Source organism: Leptonychotes weddellii, chromosome 3, assembly GCF_054177405.1.
Source record: "Leptonychotes weddellii isolate Sample4059 chromosome 3, ASM5417740v2, whole genome shotgun sequence".
Taxonomy (NCBI): Eukaryota; Metazoa; Chordata; class Mammalia; order Carnivora; family Phocidae; genus Leptonychotes; species Leptonychotes weddellii.
The window spans coordinates 59,479,117-59,503,700 of NC_138371.1; the positions used below are offsets into that span (position 1 = coordinate 59,479,117).

Genomic DNA, 24,584 nt, shown 5'->3' on the forward strand with positions numbered 1-24,584 from the left:
GCAGCATAAGTCATAATCTCTGAGTCTTTTCTGTTTTGGGGGCTCCTCCTCCTAGTCATTCTGTTGATGGGTGTTTGAGGGAATGTATAGAGTCCAAATTATTGACCAGAACCCAAGCAAGATGCACCTGTTTTCTTGGGACCTTAGGGTTGCTGGCCTCTTGTTTTCCCAGCCTGTCTTCTGCGGGAGGGGCCTGCCGTGCTGTTACTCAGGCAACCCTGTTTGGGCGGAGTTGCCCTGCGCCCCTGTGGCAGGGGATGGGCGCAGTGGGAATCAGTCTTTGGGGTTTTTGTTCTCTGGCGCCTTTCCCTGGCGGCTTTCCGCGTCTCTTCCGTGAGTCAGAGCAGAAGAGACTGTTTCCAACCCTCTGCCTCAGAGCAGAGAGACCTCAGTCTGTTCTTCAGTGAGCTCTCCAGGCCACACCGTCTCCGTTTCTGTCCGTGCTGCTATAAACTGCAGCATCCTGGGTTGTGCGCCCCTCCGCAGCACCCCCAGTCCTGCCTCCAGGTCGGGGCACGTCTCTGTCCTTTGTGCTTCTAAAACCACCAGCTCTCCACCACTAGGGGTCCTGTCCCGGGGACTGCAGTTCGCGTGCGCGACTCCGCCGCTCGTGGTTTCCACCCCGGAGGTTGCAGTTCACCAGCGGGACCCCGGCGCACCGGGTTTCCGCCTCAGAGGCTGCAGTTCGCGTGCGCACAACCGTCGCTCCGGGTTTCTGTCCGGGTGGCTGCGGTGCGCGCGACCCCGCCGGTCTGGTCCTCCACCCCGGGGGCTGCCCTAAAGTCCTTTCCCGACGCTACGGGTCTGTGAGTCTGTGCCCGTCCGCAGCGCGCGAGGCTGTCACTCACCGGCGGTGTAGGATCCGATCCCACGGCCAGGCGCCCTCCCGCTGCCGTTTATCCTCCGATACCCGTGGAATTGGGGCTCCCCGCTTCGTACCTCGAAACCAACCGCCTGCGATATTCTGTTTGTAGAGATCCAGATCTTCTTACATCTCAGGCTGGTTTCGTGGGTGCTCAGAGTGGTCTGGTAGATATCCAGCTCAATTCCGGGGACCAGTTGAAATAGGGTCCCCTACTCCTCCGCCATCTTTCCCCCCTCCTCCTCTGCCATCTTTCCCCCCTCAACTGAATTCTTTCTTTGGTTTTGTATCATGCATTTTTATATCTTACATATATATCTAAAATTGAAGAGCTTTTCTCTTATTTCTCCAGGTAGAGCCAGTAAAACTGTCCTGTGATTACATTCCACTTACAACTAAATTATTTTAATAATAAAAGTTCATTTTTTTCATTTTAAAATAGGAGATTACAGGAAGACAAATAATATTTTCCTCTTTTGTCTTGTTTTCCAACTCTCCTTAGATCCTTTATGCTTCTGGGAAGGTCTACATGATATTTTTTGTTGTGATAAGCTTTTGGTTTGCTTTTTACATAGCAAGTTTGTTCTTGGGCATACTTGCTATGTCCTATGAAGAAGAAAAGCAGAAAGCTGCTGAAAAAGCTAAGAAGATTGAGCTAAAATTTCAGCAGACTTTGAAAGCACTTCAAGAAGGAGACGAAGCAGCCGAGGTATAAATTTTTCTTAGTACTTCACAGAATCACAGAATTTGAGTTATTTTCTCTCTTCGGAGTGTATTGGTTTCTACTTGGTGCTCAGTATCTGTGTGTTGTACATGGTAAGAAGATCAACGGGGATCTTTTGTTTTGTTTTGTTTTTGTTTTTGTTTTTAAAGATTTTATTTATTTGACAGAGAGAGAGAGAGCAAGAGCAGGAACACAAGCAGGGGGAATGGGAGAGGGAGAAGCAGGCTTTTTGCCGAGCAGGGAGCCCGATGTGGGACTCGATCCCAGGACCCTGGGATCATGACCTGAGCTGAAGGCAGACGCTAAACGACTGAGCCACCCAGTCGCCCTCAACGGGGATCTTGATAAGTGGGCTCACTTTTGCTATTCAACATTATTTCCTCAGTGCACTGTGTTAAGAGTGATCAACATCTTTAAATATTTCTTTAAGACAGTTTTTGTTCCAAAGCGTGTATTACTACTGCTGATAAATGATGGATATATTAGTTTTCAAACTTGACTTCTCTTAATGCAGGTTTAGTTTATTAATTCAACTTGCTTCAGATATTACATCAGAATTAACTGAAAAATTTCAGTATTCAACTCAAAAGTGATAATGCCTTCCATAATTTAGAAATCATGAAGTACTGAAAACATGGATTTAAAGTATAGTACTAAAGTTGTAAAAAGAGCAAACAAATACACTTACTGTCTTTCTAGCTCTTCCGAGAAGAAATGCACTATGTATCTTGATATAAGGAATTATTTATCCATGGAATAATTAAATCCATGATTAGTAAAACTTAGTAAAGTTTTACTCTAATTTTCAATTATTTTAGTGTTGTTTTTTGAGTTTATTTTCAGATTTTAGCTTCATAATGAAAGATTCAATCTATGAATCTAAAAATATTGATAGAAGTAACATTAAAGAAGTTGTAGAAATTATCTTTAAAAAATCAAAGTTGTGCCATAAGTGTATTAAAGAAGAGGACCCAGGAGAGCAACCAGAAGTAGCTTTCCTATGTTCAGTAGGACCTGGCAATCTCATACTTCTTTCTCACCTGGGGGAGGAATAGGTTTAGCCCAGTCTCCTAATACCCCTACCTGGAGCTGTAGAGGTGTATGGTAGGCAGGAGCCAAGTGGCCTAGGGTAGGTTACAGCCCCTGCCTGTTCCAGGTGTTGCTCCCTTCCCCTGTGTTGTAAAGAACCCTCTTGCCTAGGAGCTTGGTCTTTGGAGGGTGCTGGGCCCAAAGTGGCCACAGTCAAGTTGAGTGTTCCTTGACTGGAGTGGCCTAGTTACAGGGCTTCACTTGGGAGAGGGAGCCATGCCCTGCCTCCTTTTCCATTCCACTCTAGATTTGTTACATTTTGCACTCTGAACACCTGCTCATAAAGATTGTTTACACTGGAAAAAAAGAAGCAAACTCGATGGTAAAATCACAGACTAAAGGAGCAGACAAAGGATAGAAAGAAGCTATACTGAGACCCTGTCATATGGAAGAGGATAAAAAGAGATGGGGAAAAGTAAAGAGCCAAGATACACTCAGGCATTAAGTGGAATGCGTAGTAAGGCTGGCTAAGACGTTCATTAATATCAAAGGTAACTTCTGGGTCAAAAGGGGGAAAATGTTAACTTTCCTACATATAAAACTCTTTATTAAGTCATCATCAATGAAGAAGCTCTAGAAAAGTAATTCTACTAAAAACGTGGGAACTGAACAACATAATGTAGGATCACACCAATTATCTAGTATCTATTGATAGATGCTGTGTCTGCATGGTTCATAACATGCATACCACTGAAACAAGAAGCATTATAGACAGTATGAAGAAAACATGTATTAAAAAAGGCTATTGAGAACAGCCATTATACCACCCATGAGGAAGTCACAGAAAAAATTACAAAAGATTTCTGTCTCTAGAAATGAGTGTGTGGTCCTTCTGATTGAATGATTATGGTCTGAATGATATGTTGAATGTGTAATTTATTTTGAAGTGGTATTTCAAATGTCAAGGGCTACACACAAATGTATCCAAGAGCACAATACTTCTCTTATCCCAAGATGAGATGCCCTATTAACTCTGCTTAGGAAGAACTTGAATTATTTCCCAATTTCTTAATATCTCCATTCATTTGGATCACATGAAGACTTTCTGGTTTTAATTAAAGTCTTTCAATTGTAAAGGATTTTTTTTCATGGAAGAGCACTAGAACATTTTGTCATGAAAAACTTTTTTGGGGAAGTAAGAGTGAAGGTCATTTTCACAAGATTTACTTTCTTTTCCTTTTTTATTTATACTTAAGAAAATACTGGAAAGAGAAGAATTTAAAATGGCACATATTGAGGACCCTTTAGGTGACTTATCTGATTTAAGACTAATCAGGTTCTAATTCTGATGCTGGAATTACTGAGAGATTACTTAGATGCTTCATATTCTCACATTGTAGCAAAGCAGTAGATCATATTGGCTAAAAGCACAGTTTTGCAGTCAGATAAAAATAGATTTCAGTCTATTTTAGCCACTTAATAGATGTATGATATTTGCCAAGTCTGTTAACCTTTCTGAACTTCATCTTCTTTATCTGCAAGATGTATATAATTGTAGAATCTGTCTCAGAGGTTGATGTGAGATTCAAATGAAATAAATTCTTTTTTTTTAAAGATTTTTTATTTATTTATTTGACAGAGAGAGACACAGTTAGAGAGGGAACACAAGTAGGGGGAGTGGGAGAGGGAGAAGCAGCCTTCCCACGGAGCAGGGAGCCCGATGCGGGACTCGATCCCAGGACCCTGGGATCATGACCTGAGCCGAAGGCAGACGCTTAACGACTGAGCCACCCAGGCGCCCCAAATGAAATAAATTCTTGTAAAACACTTGGCAGTGCTTAGAGTATACTGAGCAACTGAAAAAAAATGTAAATGGCTAATTATAGGAAACACAAGAAGGCACAGCAGTACATAATGGAGAATACTCCATTAACATAAAACTCTTAAGTCTTTGACTATATCCCCCTTTTAGGGGCAATTAAAATAATAATAATGATAATAGTAATAACAGTATATAATATTTATTGAGTGTCGACTATGTTCCACACATATGATAAGCATCTTCATGAATCCTCAAATTTTATCTTTATTGAGGAGTTCCAGTTGCAAAGTTTGACTTGTATTTATTGGTATCTGATTTCTCAACACTTTACTTCATTTTTCACTATTTTATTCCATCAAATACACAGGTGGCAGATGAAACTTTCTTAAAAATTGCCAGTCGCTTTCCAAACCTCGAGAAGAGAATCAGATATACAACTGTAGGAATATAAGTATTTTTTAAAATATTGGCCCATCTAAAATGGCATCCTTATAGCTCATCTACCTAATTAAATAAGGCATTATTGACAATCTACTCTATGCTAGGCACTTTACTAAGCATTGGAGATTTTAAAATGTTAATAAATACAAATATAGTATCTATCTTCATGAAGCTAATGGCCTAATGTAGAGATAGACCATAAAATTATCATAAACACAAAATTGTACCTCTCAGACTACCAGACATTGTGTGTTTCCTGATGTTATGAAACAGGAGACATAAAACACCACATACAATGTATTCTTGCCATAATCTGAGCTAAGTCTAGTAAGCCTCTAGATCTGTCTTTTTCTAGAGACTATAAGAAAGAGAAGAACACATTAATTTACACTAAAAGGACACAATCTGCCAAATCAAGAATGTGAAAAATTCTACAGTTATAAGTGATCCATTATCATCAACAAATAAATCATATAGAAGAAATAAAGTCACAAGATAATCAGTAGACCTGTGAACAAAATACAATATGGGGATCTTTTTTTTATTTGATTGGAACAAATAAAATATAATAGAAAGTTTCTGAGCAATGAAAGAAAATGGAGCATGGTCTGAGTATTGGATAATATTAAGGAATTACTAATTTTCTGATTGTGATCCTAATGTTGTGATTATGTGTCTTACAAAGTTTATTCTGAGAATTATATGATATCTGAAATATTTTTCCTGAAATATTTTAAATAAATTAGGGTGAATAATACACGAGAAATGAAGGGTATAATGTTACTAATTTTTAAGCCTGGATATTGGGTACCTGGTGATTCACTGTATTATTCTCTACTAAAAAAAATAAATGAAACCATGGCAAGTGCTATAAAAGTAAGAAACATGATGTTTTGAGAGCCTATAATAAAGGATTTCCCTGAGTAATAAAAGGGTTTTCTGAGAAACTGACGCTTGAACTGAGATCTAAAGAATGAGTCCATGCCAAGTAGGGGGACGGAACAGAGTAAGTCAGGATTAAAAAGGCCAGTGTAGCTGCAGTAGAGAGAACAAATCTGAGTCCAAGATGAATACTTCAGGTATTCATTGCTAAATGCTAGAAATACGACTGGATTCTTTCTTATTCGTACCTCCTCTCTAGAGAAAATTTAAACCAGTTGTGAGAACAAGAATCCCAGGTCCTTTTTCAGTCTAATTTTAACTTTGGATATGCCCTATTAGCTCTTAAATTTCCAAACAGGAGATTACTGAGTCACTGTCTTCTTAATTTGCATTATAAAATGGTCCTTTCCTTAGTAGTTGGCCAACTTGTGGGCATTCATTCAATATTTTTAAGAGCTCTGTTTAGGTAACTATATTACTAGACTGATATGGAGTTTATTCATTTTATATTCTAAAATATATCCACAGTTCAAGCCAAGTAAGTAGAGAATTAAATGTGACTACATCAACAATAACATTGTTACTCTCCTCACTCTACCCACTCCACACAGATGATCATCTTTACTAAATTGCTTCTTGGGGTGATTCCATCAGACATTGTCATTATTAGAAACATCTCTAGGAGAGGCAATTCCTTTATATTAGGACTAGTAGAGGGTATTATTCAGTATATCACCAAGTATCATCTTTATGAAGAAACATCTGGGAAATCCCTGTTAGACCTTAATAACAGAACAATTATGCTTCTGTTGGTTTTTGACTCATGGAAATTTGAAATTGTATAAATTATAACTTGTATCTTATGTAACCTTGTAAGTCAGTTAAAAAATACTTTCTGGAGTAAGTTTAGTTAAGGTAAATAAATTAGCCTCACATCCTGAGTTTTTAGCTTACTTTTTCAATAAAAAAAATAATAATGAGAGAACAGAGATCTGTAGACCTGAAGAATCTGTCATTTTCATGATGGAATCAGTATAGAATAGAGTTGGTTTTTTACCTCCTCTGACTCTAGTATTTATGAAATTAGAGGGAACTTGACTGATACTGAATGAGATAAATATGATGATTCCTTGATATCTATTATGCCACTTCAGAAAGACCACAACAGAACCTGCCAACCAGGGTGTGCTGGGTATCTGTTATCATTGAGCCTTGATCACTAATCCCTTCAGTGTTGGTGAAGCAGCACCCCCATGCCATTTACCTCTGTTCCAGAGCAGCCTTGCCTATTCAAATTTATTTACTATTTATTTCACCTATTTAGCCACACCTATTTACCAAGTTAACAAACATACAAATATCATTCTCTTGTATGCCAAATGAAAAATCTGTTGGGAACCCTGTGGTGTAATATTATCTACCCATTGTCAGTTTTTTTTCTTTTGCATGTGCACACACACTCACACATACACACACGTGGAGGGGGGAGGGGCAGAGGGAGAGGGAGAGAGAGAATCTTAAGCAGGCTCCACACCCAGTGCAGAGCCCAGTACAGGGCTCGATCTAATGACCCTGAGATCATGACTTGAGCCAAAATCAAGAGTTGGACACTTAACTGACTGAGCCACCCAGGTGTCCCACTATTGTCAGTTTCTTAGAGTTTAAATTCAAATATAAGTTTTATACTTGGTCACTAGAAACATCTGAGCTCTATTTGTGTAACTATGATGGTATAGATGTTGTAATATCTACATCAAACCCTAAGAATGTGTTTCTAATGCAGGACTTCTTTGGAACTCTGTGTAACCGTATCGGCAAAACAGAATATCTTAAAACCATTACTCAAGAGACATGACAGAAAGAATTGATTCCTTTATGGAATTATCTTACATGTTCTAGCCAAAACAACTCTTTTAAATCCATTCTTTTACCTCATACTATTCGAGATTATTTCATTATCACAAAACCAAATAATTTTGATTTTATCAAGAGAGTTTTTTTCGAAGTTATAAAATACCCTCAAGGAAAAATTTAAGGTGTTTGAGAAATACCATTATTCAGTAGCATGATTGCCAGCTGGATATTTTGCAATAATCCTAAAGTATACATTGAATGGTTTGTCAAATATGAGTAATAAAACCAGTATTTTCTGATTTCCTCCTTTTATAGTTGACCTCATAGTATGAAATGATTTTGTTGAGTTGTAAGTTATAAACATTCATTACACAAATGATCCTGTATCAGTTTAATACTGCCTATAGTGTAAAGAGTAGCAAAAGATGAAACCCAAAACGATTTCTGGAGGTAAGAATCAGCATTTTAAAGAAGGTTATAAACCTTCTTATAGTTACAGTCTTGTATCTACAAAGGGAAGAAGCCAGCACTAGACTCATCTAATTTCTTTTTAGACCAAGACCACACAAATAGAAATGAAGAAAAGATCACCAGCTTCTATGATCTCTTCTTTGAATATGTTGGCTGCTATCAGACATGAGGAAGGTAAAGTAAAAAATATTTAGACACTATGATTCACTTTTAAAGGAATCCTGAAATTTCTTTAGAATTTTAGATGATAACTAATATTTAAGGAATAACATAAGAATATTAAAATAAGCAATTCCATACACATGATATTTTAGACATTGGAAAGGAAAGAAAGGAATATTAAAATGAGCAAGTCCATACATATGATATTTTAGACATTGGTATTTTAGACATTGTTAGCACTCACCAAATAGTGCTAAGAAATTTTCTTTAACATTGAAAGCAACAAAGAAGTATTAACTTATAACTAAAAGTAGAGGTTGGATAATATAACAGTAATATATTAAGATCCTTTCTGTACTATCTGCTTTTTTATATATAACCAGTAACTCATTATCATGGACAATATTAAAAGGTATTATTTTGTAAAGCATAAAAATCTAGAAATTACAAATCATAATACTCTCAACTTTATTCCATATTTATTTTCTTGAGAGAAACTCCTGTGTTTTTCTTCTAATACACGGTTTGTCTTATTTCATTTGTCTAACTCAGAAAGCATGAACAAAATAGAGGAAATTTGCTTTGCTCTGATTTTTATTAGTACAAAATATTTCTATTTGCTAATTCCAAATCAGAAGTCTAGTTTTAAACATCTCTTTGCATGCAAAAATCAAATATTTTATTAGTTAGAACTTAAACAATTTGCTAATGTTTAACTTTTTTATTCCTTCATTTCAGAACCTAAAAAATCCAGGAAGAGATGCCCATTGTGTTGGTATAGATTTGCTAAAACTTTCTTGATCTGGAATTGTTCTCCCTGTTGGTTAAAATTGAAAGAGTTTATCCATATGATTATAATGGACCCATTTACCGATCTTGTCCTTACTGTATGCATAATTCTAAACATATGTTTTTTGGCCTTGGAATGTTATCCAATGAGTGAAGAAACCAACAATATTCTCAGCATTGGAAACCTGGTAAGGCTCTTGTACATTATTTTCATTTGTGATTTCAACTTTTCTTCAGTCATCATAATCCCCATTATTATATTTTATAACTCCAATATGTCACAAATGCATTATATGCCTATCAGATGAAGTATTATGTTCATACTTCCACAACCAACCACCCCCAGCTCTGCTTTGTAAGTGTTCTTATCATCGAATAGGTTTGTAGCTAAAGTTTAAAATTCTGCCATTTAAGTCTGAGATTCTAGTCAGTTGCTTGACAGTTAGGTTAAGTGGAAATATTATTTATTTCCTCTCCCTTCCCAAACATATCCTTTCTTGGTACCATAGCTCCATAGATCAGAGCAGGGCAGAGGTGAAATAACAAATACAAGTTCCTCACTGACACCTGAATTCTGAATCCTGACTATAACCGTACCTGCCCTGTCTGCTCTAGCCACCTATCTTTGCCTTAGATGGGAACTTATCCTTTTTTTATCAATACAATGCAAAAAGCAAAACAGATTTCTGTGAGTTTAAAAACAAGTCACATTCAAGAAAATATACAATGTTTAATTTTCTTTGTTTTTATGGTGGTTGTTGTTTGTTGCTTGGTATTAGTATAAATTGCCAAACTGTTACCCATTTTGAATTATACATTTACTTGGTAACAATACAACAATTTAGTCATTTCTGCCAGTATAGTTTTCAAGAGACAGTGTTCATAGGCTTACTTTGTTTTTTGTCCTGGTTCACATATGTACTTTTTAAATTCTTTTACAGTTTAAAAAATTAAATATCTTATCATGTATTCCATATCCCAAAAGGAACCATTCAAAATGAAAAGATTTTCATCTTTAAATATTCTTTTGTTGTCTTTCAGGATAGTTTTTATTTAATAATTGAAGATTTTGTATACAATGTTTGATGTTAGACTGTTAAATTAAAAATGTTTGAGTCTATCCTTTTAATACAGACTCCAAAACTAATCAGATTTTGACAGAGGAACTGTGAAGAATGTGTCAGTGAAAAGTTATAGCTTTTGTGTATGAGGGTTCTGATAGTGTAATTGGAAGCATATTCTCATCTATGTGTTTTGTTTTTGTTTAGATTTTTATTGGAATTTTCGCAGCAGAAACGATTTTGAAAATAACTGCAATGCATCCATATGGGTATTTTCAAGTAGGTTGGAACATTTTTGATAGCCTGATTGTGTTCCATGGTTTAGCAGAGCTTTATCTAGCAAATATTCACGGGATGGCTCTTTTTCGAACATTCAGGGTGGTAAGTAGAATCCAAGATCTAAATTTTATTTTATGAAAATTTATCTCAGCTTCCTCAGGCACAACATGGGAAAAATAGTAATACCTGTCCCATTGGGACATTTGGAGTAATAAATGAATTAATTTTTATGTAAAGAGCTTAGAAAGTGCCAGGAAGAATAAGCATTTTCCAATGCTGTTATTTGACCAAAGCCTCAAGGGAAATAATCCACATATGTAGCAAGTTTAAGGTCTAGTTTTAGAAAGCACGACCAGGGTTGCTGTACCCCTGGAACAGGATGATGTGGAGTCCCAGAGGCTGAATGCCAGTGTCTAACTAAGGAACTGGAATCGGGTATGTCTAACTGTAGAGTTAGAAAACTTTATAAAAGACCAGTCAGACCAGGGAAATGTTATTATGAAAATTACTAAGAGTGAGTATATGTCTGTAATGTAGGGTGGTAGTAAGAGTTAGAAAACTAGCCAAGGAAATAATGTTATTAGAAGAGTATGTATGGAAATGTTACGTACTTGGTAAGTAATATATTCTGGTAAGAAGTGAAGGAATGTAGCAGGAGTCAATACAATTAAGTAGTTTTGATCTCATCCAAATAATTCTTCAGAACACTGTCTTAGGTCCTCACCCGTAGACCTATCTAATCAGTAAGATAAACATATATGAGATGTACCTATCATACTTAGGGATGAAACAAAAAAAAATATGATAAAAGACAGTATCAAAGTATCTGAAAGGCTAATATGGACTGAATAGAAATGATTCAGTTTTACATGGATAAAAGTGAAGCCCTACTCTTGAATCCAGAAAGCCAACATATACTAGAAAAGTTGGGGAAGGTATAACATATATAAAAATGATGTTTCAGTTTTAGATGATTAAGTTCACTGTAATATGGTGACAAAATTTTAAGGTAATCCTATCCTGTATCAATAGAAATAAAAAATCTAGTGAAAAGAAGAGAAATATTCAGACTAAACCTAGACTGCTGAGTTTGGTTTCTGATATGTTACTTTAAAGGAAAATACATAATAGAAACTTCAACGGAATTTAATGGGACCTAACAGACTTTTTTCAATATCATCTGTATGTCAGAATGTGGGAGAATTTCCTATGTGTTGTGAAAAGCAAAATGAAGAATGGATAGTTGCCCTACCAGATATTAAAACATAAAACTAGAGTAGTTACAGTCATATAATATTGAATGGAAATTGACAGATCAACAGAAGAAGATATGTATGGGATCTAGTGTAAAAAATACAGAATATGTATGATGTATTAAGAATTGTATAAAAATTAATTTTCAGTGGTTAGTATTAATAATACTTAAAACTGAGTATTACACTAAAGACTGTATGTGTATGTGTATAATGCTGATAAAAATTTTAAATGTACATCATAATAAATAGTGACCAGGTTTTTTGTTGTTTGTTTCTTATTTTTGTTGTTTCTGGCATTGCTGTATTAGTTGAGAATTTTCAAGTTGGCAAAATACTGGCTGACATTTAAGATTCTGATGCAGATTCTTAATAACTCCTTGGTGGCCCTGAAAGACTTGGTCCTGCTGTTGTTCATGTTCACATTCTTTTCTGCTGTTGTTGGCCTGACGCTGTTTGGTATGAGTTATGAAGTATGTGTCTGCAACATAGACAAAGACTGTCGACTCCCACGCTGGCACATGCATGACTTCTTCCACTCCTACCTGAATGTGTTCCGGATTCTCTGTGGAGAGTGGATAGAGACTTTGTGGGATTGCTTTAAGGTAGCAGGCCAGTTTGGTTGTATTCCTTTTTACATGATGGTCATTTTAATTGGAAACTTATTGGTAAGTAATCCATGCTTTTAAATTTTCCTTGAAAAACTGATGCAATGTAGTCTGGTATTTTCATGATATGGATTTATGGGATCCAGGGGTCTATTAACTGTGTTGTCCAATATGGTGGCCTCTAGCCCCATGTGGCTGTCAGTCACTTGAAATATGAGTGGTTCAATTTGAGATGTGCTACCAGTGGAAATACCCACTGGATTTGAAGTCTAAAAGAGTGTAAATTATTTTATTAGTAATTTTTATATTGAATGAATTTTAAGATGATGACATTTTTGATATATTTAGTTAAATAAAATATGTTAGTAAAATTAATTTCACCTGTTTTTATTTATGCTCTTAATGTGGCTACTAGAAAGTTGCATATGTGACATGCATCATATTTCTGTTGGATAGCACCGTTTTATAACCTTGCTACTCAAATAGCATTGACATCATGTGGGAAATAGTTAACGATGCAGACCCTTAGACCCCATCCCAGACCTACAGAAGTAGAAACCACATTTTAACAATAACCCCAGGTTATTTGTATGCACATTAAAATTTTAAGAAGCACTTAAATGTAACACTGGTTGTCAAACTTGGCTGCACATTGGAATAACCTGGGGAATTAATAAAACTATAGTAATGCCCTGGATCCGTTCCCAGAGATTCTGATTTTATTGTTTTGTGGACATAGTGTGGTCATCAGGATTTTTTAAAAGTTTTCATTTGATTAAATTGTGCAGCAAAGTTTGAAAATCATTGGTTTATACAACTATTGTGCATTAACTAAGAGAGGAAGCTATCACTTTTAAATTCCCAGTAATTGAACTGGTGTTACATGGATTGAGTAAGTAGCTTTCACTTCCAAGAAAAGGGAATGACTTATAAAAGAAAACTGCTCTTACAGGAAAAAAGAGGATTCAACATTTGGGTTTTATTCATAAAGTCATAGAGATAAAATACAGTTTCCAAAAGACTGAAAAAAAAAATCACAGGTTAGACTCCATTGTATCTATTGGTGACCTTCCTCGTGGCTTCTGTTTCACCTTGGTTATAACCCTGTCCACTTAGCACTGCTGACATTATGTTTAATTATTGATGTACTTATCTCAACCTTCCTTATTAAACTAAGCTCCACAAAGGAAAGGATCAAGACCATTCTCTATATCATCCAAGCCTAGAACAGGGTCCAACATGTATAAATATTTCAATGCCCTCTGCTTCTGTAGCTATCAGTACACTTTCAAGTCCCACTGACATAACCCTATTCTTACTGGCTGAAACAAAAATCAACATATGTATCAGCATGCATAACTCAAAATGTCAGAGATAGATTTCACTTCAGTTGTGGTATGACACATATGTTCAAACAAGGTCATTAGAGACAGATCTTTGCATATCTCAGATTTGTCTTCTGTATTCCCCTTGCTGGCTAGTGGCCTCTGGTTTTTTTGTGTGGTTTTTTTTTTTTTTTAAGATTTTATTTATTTGACAGAGAGAGACAGCCAGAGAGGGAACACAAGTAGGGGGAGTGGGGGAGAGAGAAGCAGACTTCCCACAGAGCAAGGAGCCCTTTGTGGGGCTCCATCCCAGGGCCCTGAGATCATGACCTGAGCCGAAGGCAGACGCTTAACGACTGAGCCACCCAGGTGCCCCTAGTGGCCTCTGTTTTATCAAGATGGCTGCTGCAGTGTAAAGCTTCATGTGTTCATATCATGTCAAGTCTAATAAAAGAGAAATTCTTGTTTCTTTCCTAGAAGTCACAGCAAATTTCTCCTCTTATCTTATTAGCTCTGAGTCACATGTCTATTTGTAAACCAATCTCTATTGCTCAAGGTGTGGAATACATTTATTATTTATTGTGCAGAGTGTAGAATATATTAATATATTATTATGTTAAGCTACTCAGAACCCTGTCCTGGAGCTGGAGTTGGTATCATTCCAATCATACAACTAATAATGAGATAAGGGTGATTTCCCAAATGAAATATAAGTTTCTGTTCCCAAAAGGAAGGGCCATTGTTGATGGCTATTGGCATAAATAACACCCACACACTTCACAAAGAAACAAAAATGCTGAGGCAATTATATAATTGTACTTCTGTTTCTTTGTTTTTGAACTCCACTCTGTTTCTTATTTTTCTCTTTCCTACTGATCAGAAACTTGAAGTCAATAGACAGAGGGATTTCAGGGTAAAATGGAGTTACACGAGCCTCCATTTCCAATTGATTGGTCATTATATTGCTTGGCTTACTGAATCTTTTAAACTTTATTCCCCTCAACAGTCATCCACGTATGGGACATCATGATAACAACACTAGAGTAAATACAAGGGAAAAAAATGCAAGGAGAGAATCTGTAAGGCTGTAGATCTTTTCCCCTGTACTTCCAACTCATTTCATTATAGCATTGTAATTTCACACTAAAACTCAATATTGGTGTAAAAAGAAGGTATTTTGCATTTTTTAGATTTAACTTTATCTTATCTGCCCAACAAAATTCCAACAATGATTCAGCCTTAAGTGGAAACCTTAAAACATTATCATATACAAAAGCAAGTATTTAAGTGGTTTTTAAAATAGTTATATGCAGTGTTAAGTTGTAGAAAATAACAGAGTTCAGATCCAAGAAAACATAGGTTCAAATTCCAGTTCTATCATTTACTAATTAAATGGCTTTGTGCATATTACTCAGCCTCTTTAAGCCTGACAATCTCTAATAGGAGAATGAACATAACAATAATATATGCCTTATACAGTTATTGTAACTTAAGTAATATTAGCTAGCACTCTATAAATATTCAAAAATGTTTGTTTCACTTTCTTTAAACTCTAGAAAATTATAACTCCTACATTTATAGAATTTTGTTAATTAAACATTATTTAGAAGTTTCAGTCATGCAAACCCTCCAAGTGTTTTTACCTGCAATTTAAGTAGTTGCCACCAAGTGAATTGTGGTCTCTGGTTGAGGGATAGAAACACAAAAAGAAAAGAAATAGAAAACAATATAAAATGCAGTAGCTTTTTAAAAATAAAAAATTGATGATAAATATGTATGTTACTCAACATGTTTACATATTCCCAAATTAAATGTATGTTAAGATATAATTTGACAATATTAAAATAGAATCTTTACGTATGTTAAATTCCTTGATTACTAGTCAAATTATTACTTGTACTTTAAAAATACTTGAAAAATAACTACTTAAATAAGTCTTAAATCTTCTTTCTCTTCCCTACTACTTTATTTTGATAAGAGTTGCTCAATTCTCACCTAACAGATAGATATCCTTGAGGTAAAGGGGAGGGCAAATTTCAGGGGAGACATTTAAATGTTTTGTTTTATAAACATTATTTTATCTTTTATCTTTTAACACAAAAACAAAAAAAATGTTTTGAATCTCTTTATAAAAACACTATGACTAGAACAAATTTACTCTAAACTTATGTAATATAATCTTTGTTTCCCCCTTCCTTCTTTATTAATGCTCAAATAAGAAGTAGTCAGTCCTCTATAGTTTTGGTCATTTACACATTCTCTTTTTCCTTTTTATTCCTTTAAGAGACTACTTTTAATTCAGTGCACACTTGAACAATACAGTAGCATCTTGTAGTATTGCAAGATTTTTCTTTATGCCATAGTTCAGAGCATTTTGAATTTCATTTTCAGCCTTTTAACATTTTTACTGTATATGTAAATCTGCAGGTATTGTGTGTGGGGTATGTGTGTCTAAGATATAAGAAATCTTAGATTGTAAGCTCTTAAAAATACAACCATAGTAACAAAATTTTTCCTTGTCCAAATCCTATCACAAAATCTATTCTTTCATTCATTCTATAATTAATTTTGTCAACAAATATGTATTTATCACTTATTTTGTGCCTAGCACTGTGTTAGTTGTCTACTTAAGAGAAAACTTGGTTCCTGCTCACGTGAAGCTTATAGTTATGAAATTCTTACCTAACCTCCTTTCCTTATTTCTCACCATGCTTAATAACCAAAGGAAGGAAAAGAAACAACCAATAACCTAAAATTATATTTGGTGTTGCCCTCCTAACATCCTGAACTCACTGTCTTTTAAGAATGATAGAAATGCTAATAATGTAATTCGTACAAGGGCCATAGAGCCTCTGCCCATATTATCTGTAAGTAAATTTTATCTTAGCATATATACATATTATTTATATATATATTCTTAAACATAATTCATGTCATTTGAACTTTGCCCGTTAAAAACAATATGTAAAACATAAAAGAAATTAAATCATAAAAAGCTCAGATATCCAAAGAGAGGCAGAAAAACTTCCATAACAAGCAAGATGCTCAAATTATTTTTTTAAGTCTAAGAGAATTATCAATATGAATCTCCAACTCTAAACTCCAAAAATATTATCTATGTCTTACAATTACAAACAAGATAAAAATATGATTCTCTGGAAACTAAACGTGGCTTGATCATATCTTTCAGTGATAATAAAGGTCAAAATATACACTGTCCTTGAGTTCAAATAATTTACAACTATTAGGAATGATTCTTCCCTCACTCATCTCTTTCTTATCTAACCAAATTTATTACTACAGAGAATCAATTAACCTACCCAGTCCCTGTGCTAGCATGTTGCAAGAAAATTTAGATGCAGGCTTCAGAACCAGGAATAGCTTTCTCCCCGTGATATTCCTTGTGGGTTTGCAGAGCTCGTGAAGATGTCATTGTATGTCTTCCTGGGATAGTGCTGAAGTGGACAGCCACCTGAAGAGGCAGTTTGTTTTATCATCTTGGAAGAGGTAGCCTGGCTCAGTGAAGGAAAACAAGCTTTGGAATGAGACAGACTTGAGTCCAATCTATATGACCTTTGATATTTGACACCTGTAAGCCTTGCCTTTTTCATATATAAAAGAGAAACAAATGATATGTCATAGAATGTTGTGACCCTAAAATGAGTTCTGGCTGTACAAACTCTTAGCACAGCACTTGACCCACTGTAAGAACAGTAGAGTTTACATAGCATTGTAGTTCGTATTCTGTTTGCAAATCTCAGGTCAGCTTTTTAAAAAAGATGTTTTATTGTTCAGAAGGAAACAAAAAGTGAGATAAGCTTAACCTCATTTACTTCCTCACTTAGATAATTTACCTGTTCCTGGCATTGGTGAGCTCATTTAGTTCATACAAGGCTACAACAACTGAAGAGGACGATGAAGCAAAAAATCTCCAGCGTGCAGTGGCAAAGATTCAGAAAGGAATAAACTATGTGCTTTCTAAAATGTTATGCAAAAACCAAAATGTTTCAAAGGACACAATGGACAATGTAAATGCTGTATATGTTAAAGAGACTATTTCTGACCATACCCTTTCTGAATTAAGCAACACTCAAGATTTCCTCAAGGATAAGGAAAAAAGCAGTGGCACAGAGAAAAACACAATGACTGAAAATGAGAGTCAATCACTTATCCCCAGTCCTAGTGCCTCAGAAACTGTACCAATTGCTTCAGGAGAATCTGATATAGAAAATCTGGATAATAAGGAAGTTCAAAGCAAGTCAGGTGATGGGAGCAGTAAAGAGGTAAGATGTTTGAATATTCTGATTGATATTGTTGATTTGAGGCATTATTGGTAAGAAAGTGAATTAGTGTTGAAGTTGCAGAGTTAGAGAACCCATTCGATCCTAGCTATAGCACTCCTTGCTCCTGATTGTATGCTCCTGATCAAGTTAATTTACCTGTCTAAGCTTCAGGTTCCTTCTCTATAAATTCAGGTAAAATTGAATCTATTTCTTAGGGAGGATAGGACTGAGAAAAATAGTTCAATGGTGCATAGAACAATGTCCAGTCTATAGTTAACACTTAGTAAAATTAGAAAATATAATTGCAAAATTTGGTAAATTAATAAGCAGGCAGTATGGGATGATGAAAACATATTGAAGAAAACTAAGTTTTCAAAATCAATGTGTATTATGAGAGAAATCATTAAACTCTCCTGGGCGTTATCATTTTTGAAATGTGAAACTGGACTACAGGAAAGCTAAAATACTTTCTTACTTGCTAAAATTATAGGATTCTTGTCACTTTATTTCTGCAACATTTACTATAACATATATAATTGAGTTGGCCTAAAAGAATAAAGAAAACCCACCAGCTTGAATTGTGAGCAGTGTGTAGCTTTATCAACTCCAGGACAAAACAAAACAAAACAAAACAAAGCAGCAACAACAACAAAAAACCCAACACATTCAAAGAAGTATAGATATTGCTGTTAACTTAGCTTCTAAAATGTACACCCTACTGGAATCAACATCAGTAGGAGGTGTAATTTAATAGAAAGCTACATCTACAGAGATCACATCTGCTCTGTGAGCTTCTTGCATTATACCTCAGTAGGGAACCATCTCAGATCATTCACAGGCACTGAGTGGGGGAAGACAATGTCTCTTTCCACATCCCCAGAAAAGTCTCTGGCACCATCTTGTTGCCCAGATCTCTTCCAGCTTGGCAGCTGCTCTGCAATAACTTCTCAAATTGGCCTAACAGGAGTTGAATTGCAATTATTCAAAATCCTTCCAGCTCCTAGTGAAGGCATCTATCTTTGTGTTAGAGAAACACTTTCACTCCTTAGCATGCCCAATATTTTTAGGTTCATTTTCCCTTAATTAATACCAGTTCTAGAAAACAGGGAAAACTCTTCTCCAGCTACACTTACATATCTTCACTTACAACTTTGACTACCATCTATTTCTGGGTAAAATTGCTATTTATCACAGCACATCATGTTGAGATGCTCCGGGAAACTTCTTGCCAATCTCATTAGAAAGTCTGGGATATGAACATATATAGGAAGGATGACACTAAATATAATTGTAAATGGTGAGGTTTCAGGAGTTGTAATTTATGCTGCATAATTTGCAGCAAAAAATCAATGCTCCTGTTGATTGATTAGCTACTCATAGGTTTATTCAGTTATCTGTATATTTAGTTACATTTTTAATTTAGACACTTTAAAGATTATACAACTCATGAGTGCTTTCGGATGCTGATCTACTAAAAAACAAAGAATATAAAATCACATGTGATTTGATAATTCTGAGATACATTCTTTTCTTTCTTTGGTATTTAAACTTCCAGCCATTTTTTAGTTGCAACATAACTAAATTTATATAGTCATAAAAATAACATCGAACTTTACATTGGATTTTATAACTTTTGATAATGTAACAGTATAGCATGGTCGCTTTCTCATGCTACTAAGTAGTCTTCTAATAAAATTATTTATAATTTTGAATCCCAATTGATTTATTTTTAAATTTAGAATAATACATACTAAAAAACATTTGGAAAAATGACATCAAATAGTTGATGTAAGAATTCTAAAATAACATAAATATAAGGTGTATGATTTTCAATTATTGAATGTCCAAGTGCTATATAATATTCATTTATTTATTGTTTACTTTCAAATCAGTACCTTGCTAGAGCCTTTATTTCATCAGAAATAAAGAAAATATGAGGAATTGAAATAATAAAAGCAATTTGTTTAAGAGTAATCTCCTGATGGATATATTTTTTTAATTGAGCACCAAATGTCTTACTGACAATTGACCATGTAAGGTCTAAGGCAAACAGAGCTTCCTAATTAGATTTCCTTGACATTTATTGTGGATAAGACCAATAGGTAGGACACAATACTTATAATTTTCCTTTTGATATACTTTACTTAGATCTTTCCTTAATCTTTAAGAAATAAGAATGTTTCTTCCCATATGTTTTAATACATTTATCTTACTTTTTAATTATAAAATAATCTTCCTTATTAACTTTAGGATCTTGGGCGTTTTAAAGGATGATACGTTGTATATTTATTTTAAAATGAAGTAAAATAAAGCATTGTGAGAAAATAATCATTTCAAATAAAAGCCATGCATTTCACATGCATTATTACCACATATACAAAGTCATGGCTATCTTATCCTATACAGACTTGAACTTCAGTCAAGAGCAGAGTGAGAAAGAATGTCAATCCCTGCAAATAGCCTCTCTCCATAGGGCTGGTACCACTTTCCCAGGTCTATTCCTGACCCTTATTTTTGTGCCATTTCTTCATTTCACCTCAGGATAACTTCACATCAGTCCTATCCTGTGATGGTAAACACAAGCATGTCTGGACTAGATTGTACAATACAAACTAAGTGCACTCTTGTCTACCCATCTTTAGCATCAAGGGGTAATATTCTGATACTGCTCATCTAGCTGAAATGGCATATATGGAACCCTTGTGAATAACTTCAAGAGAGCTTTGAAACTCAAATCCTTTTGGGTACTGGAGATACAGTATTCTATACATCTTTAAGGAGAATGGTTTTATGAACTGAACGTTAAATATTTTAGCTTAAATGAATTTTTAATTAATTTTTTAAAACCTCAACTCACAGAGGAGATATGTATGCATTTTAATGTCAATCCTGAAATTAGCCTGAAAAGTCTTTAAACCTGATAGAAGTCTTTCTGTACACAATTTTTCTTATTTCTGAAAATGACATGAACTCCAGTGAAGCTTTAATCACAGCTTTTTTGGTGGGACTTTACTTTTCAGAAGGTAAAGCAATCTAGCTCGTCTGAATGCAGTACAGTCGACATTGCTATCTCTGAAGAAGAAGAAATGGCTTATGAATGTGAGAAGCCAAAGCATCTGAAAAACGGTAAGAAAAAAATAAGTTCCTTTGGGGCGCCTGGGTGGCTCAGTCGTTAAGCGTCTGCCTTCGGCTCAGGTCATGATCCCGGGGTCCTGGGATCAAGCCCCGCATCGGGCTCCCTGCTCCGCGGGAAGCCTGCTTCTCTCTCTCCCGCTCCCCCTGCTTGTGTTCCCTCTCTCGCTGTGTCTCTCCCTGTCAAATAAATAAATAAAATCTTTAAAAAAAAATAAGTTCCTTTGATCATTATATTGAAATAGACTAAATTTCTCTTAACCTAATACTATTGGATATATTTTAATTTTAGAGAGTTTATTAATTTGGTTAAGGAACACACACACAAATATATGGTGCATGCACACATGCCCATATGAATCCTGATAAAATTTATAGGGAATGTAAATAAAAAAGTCAACATTTGGATAAGAGGGAGAGGGCCTATTTCCTAGGAAGTTTAATACAGTAGTTAAGAGCACTGGCTCTGGAATCAGATAGCCAGAGTTCGAATCCCAGCCCACCATCGACTAGCTTTTACTTACCCCTCTCAGGCTCATTTCCTAATATGTAAACTGAGGATAATAATAAAACTTACCTCACAGGATTGGTAAAAAGATTAAATAAGTGTATGTGTATGTGTGTGCATGCATGTGTGCATGTGTTGTGTATTTTTATGCTTCATGGGATACAGTCGATATTCAAAATACTCATATGAAAACATCCTTTATCTTTCATAGGAAAACAAATCATGTAATGGTGATCTATTTTTATATCTCACATGAATATGAAGAAATGTATAAGGCTTCAGTCATTTGACTTACGAGATATGTAACATACATCTCTTGATGACTTACAATTCAAATTAGTTTCCTAGAAAGATTAACAAATAATTACAGGTTCTGGACATTGGAAATCACTGGAAATCAGAATGATAACTGCTAAATGCTCAAATTCCTCTATTCAAAACAAGAACTTGCTCTCAGTAGCTCAACTTCTAGGACTTGTATCATTCAAGACAAAGGGGGAAACATTTCCTATATATATATATATTTTTTGACCAAATATGTATAAAGTGACAGTAGGTAAAATTCTAAAATGAAATGCATTGACTTTAAACTCCACCCACCCCTGTTTCTTCGTTTTCTCACCTGTTAAGCACTGTCTTCTCAAGTCTGGGGTTTTATAAGCTAATTCTCTTAACCAGAAGGTAGAGTTCAACCCTTGCACATGCATCCTACCCACAAAGTACTCTGTAATCCAGGGGAGCTCCTCAGATAGTCTCAATCAGAATCCCATTCTCATGCCACCTAAGACCTGACATCAATTTAACTGACTTAAATAACATTATACTTCTTAATGTTTCATAAATATCTATGTACTTAAATGAGAATGATTATTATGCCATGTGAATCTTCAGAGAATGAACTTCCAGACATTATACCAAAATGTGGTATGTAGAAGATGTTGTATGTGTTTTTTGTTTGTTTGTTTGTTTGTTTTTGAACTGTAGGGGATAAATTCTATTCTCAGACTCTGTCCCACAAGGCTAGGGGATGTTCTAAGTCATCTCTGCCTTTCACAATTTCTTTCCCTGTACTGTTCCCAAACTACTCACAAGTTAAGTTTTTCTTTTCTTTCCTCAATGACTGCAGTGGTCAGAGCAGCAGGGGTAAAAATCAAATGTTTATAAGTCAGAGAGCACCTGTATTAGATTCCGTAAATATGGGAGAAAGTTTGAGATGTTTACTTTTTTTTTTTTTAAAGATTTTATTTATTTATTTGACAGAGAGAGACACAGCAAGAGAGGGAACACAAGCAGGGGGAGTGGGAGAGGGAGAAGCAGGCTTCCTGCTGAGCAGGGAGCCCGATGCGGGGCTTGATCCCAGGACCCTGGGACCATGACCTGAGCCCAAGGCAGACGCTTAACGACTGAGCCACCCAGGCGCCCCGAGATGTTTACTTTTTCATGATTTTTAAGATTCTTCTTCTTAGCAGTTTCATTCTTGACAGATTATAGACAAAGATCTTCATCTGGCCAACTTAGTAGAGAATCCAGCAAAGGAAAAATTTGGCAGAACATAAGGAAAACCTGCTGCAAGATAGTGGAAAACAGTTGTTTTAAGTGTTTCATTGGCCTTGTCACTCTGCTCAGCACAGGTGCTCTGGTAAGTAAGTATGTGAGGCTTTTATGGGAAAAAATATACCTGAAATCTGTTACTTAAAGTCATCATGTTAGTTTTCCCTGGAAAACTTTTTATAGCAGCAAAGTTCATATTCTGTGATTTTACCTTTGGAAGACATACATTACAGTTTCTTAAATTCTGTATATGCCTCTTCCAATATTAAATAAGTAAAACAATTTTGAAATATATGAATGACAGTGGGAAAAATGAATGTTAGATATCTAATTCTTACTTTAATGAAGTTTTATGTATGAGACAAAGTTTAATAATATGCACATACATACTGTTGTACTGTGCTAGTACTTTGATACCAATTCAATCAGGAAAGAGAAGTACTGTCTATACTTTTAAACAACCTTTGAACCAAAAATGTATTTACTCATTGACCCAACAACCCTAATTCTAGGAAATTATCCTACAAATATCTGAGCATGTATTAAAGGCATTTACAAGGCTATTCACTGAAGAATTCTTTGTAATAGAAAAAGATTGAAAAGCAAAAACAGTCCATAATAAGTGATTGTTTAAATATACTATGGTGCAATCACCCAATGGGATACTGTGCAGCTATTTTAAAAATACAAAAGCTGGGGTGCCTGGGTGGCTCAATGGGTTAAGCCACCAGCTCGGTTTTGGCTTAGGTCATGATCTCAGGGTCCTGAGATCCAGCCCGAGGTCAGGCTCCATGTTCAGCAGGGACCTGCTTCAGGATTCTCTCCCCCTTCTCTCTCACTCTCTCTCTCTAAAATAAATAAATAGATCTTTAAAAAAATACAAAAGCTGTATGCATGCTGATATTTCAAGATATAGTAATAAATGAAAAAAGGAAGATCTAGAATAAAGTATATCTATTAGATATCTATTAACATTCATGTTTCCTACGGTCACTCATGTATTTTGAAATTGTTTTATTTATTTAATATTGAATGAGGCATGCTACATTTTACATAGGAAGTAAAGAAAAATAAAATGTATATTATTTTCTTATATTTGATTGAAGATCAGAGAAGGATACACAAGAAATAGGTAATTGTGAAATGCACAGAGAAAATGGAGTCACAGCTGGGAACCAGACTTTGTACTGCGTACATTTTTTAAATAAACTTTATATTGATATTTAGCACACATACTGAAAACCATGGAAATTCTAAGTGTATAGGCTAAAGAATTTTCACAAAGTGAATGCACCTGTGGAACTGTCACTTAGCTTGAGGAATAGAACATTACATGGACTCCAGAACCACACACTCTGACCCCTAAAATTACTTCCACACTCCCCGTGGGTAGCTGGTATGTGGACTTCAACTGCCATAGATCAGTTTTGCCCATTTTTTGTGTTTTTTTTTAATTGGAGACTTTTGTGTATCTTTTTATATTATTTTGCATTCTGTACTATTTAATAAATAAATACATGTAATAAAGTCCTTTATAATCATTTTAGG

At 35.2% G+C, this 24,584-nt stretch overlaps 1 protein-coding gene across 1 annotated transcript in view; it reads left to right on the forward strand.

Annotated features, from left to right (window-relative positions):
• Positions 1 to 24,584, forward strand: part of SCN7A (sodium voltage-gated channel alpha subunit 7) — an 83,854-nt gene that overhangs the window by 43,104 nt on the left and 16,166 nt on the right. The window contains exons 10-17 of the mRNA XM_081814263.1: positions 1,365 to 1,571; positions 8,169 to 8,259; positions 8,986 to 9,224; positions 10,305 to 10,478; positions 11,941 to 12,297; positions 17,408 to 17,845; positions 20,866 to 20,971; positions 22,970 to 23,124. Of these exons, the coding sequence (XP_081670389.1) occupies positions 1,365 to 1,571; positions 8,169 to 8,259; positions 8,986 to 9,224; positions 10,305 to 10,478; positions 11,941 to 12,297; positions 17,408 to 17,845; positions 20,866 to 20,971; positions 22,970 to 23,124 (1,767 nt within the window). The remainder of the gene's footprint in view (positions 1 to 1,364; positions 1,572 to 8,168; positions 8,260 to 8,985; positions 9,225 to 10,304; positions 10,479 to 11,940; positions 12,298 to 17,407; positions 17,846 to 20,865; positions 20,972 to 22,969; positions 23,125 to 24,584) is intronic.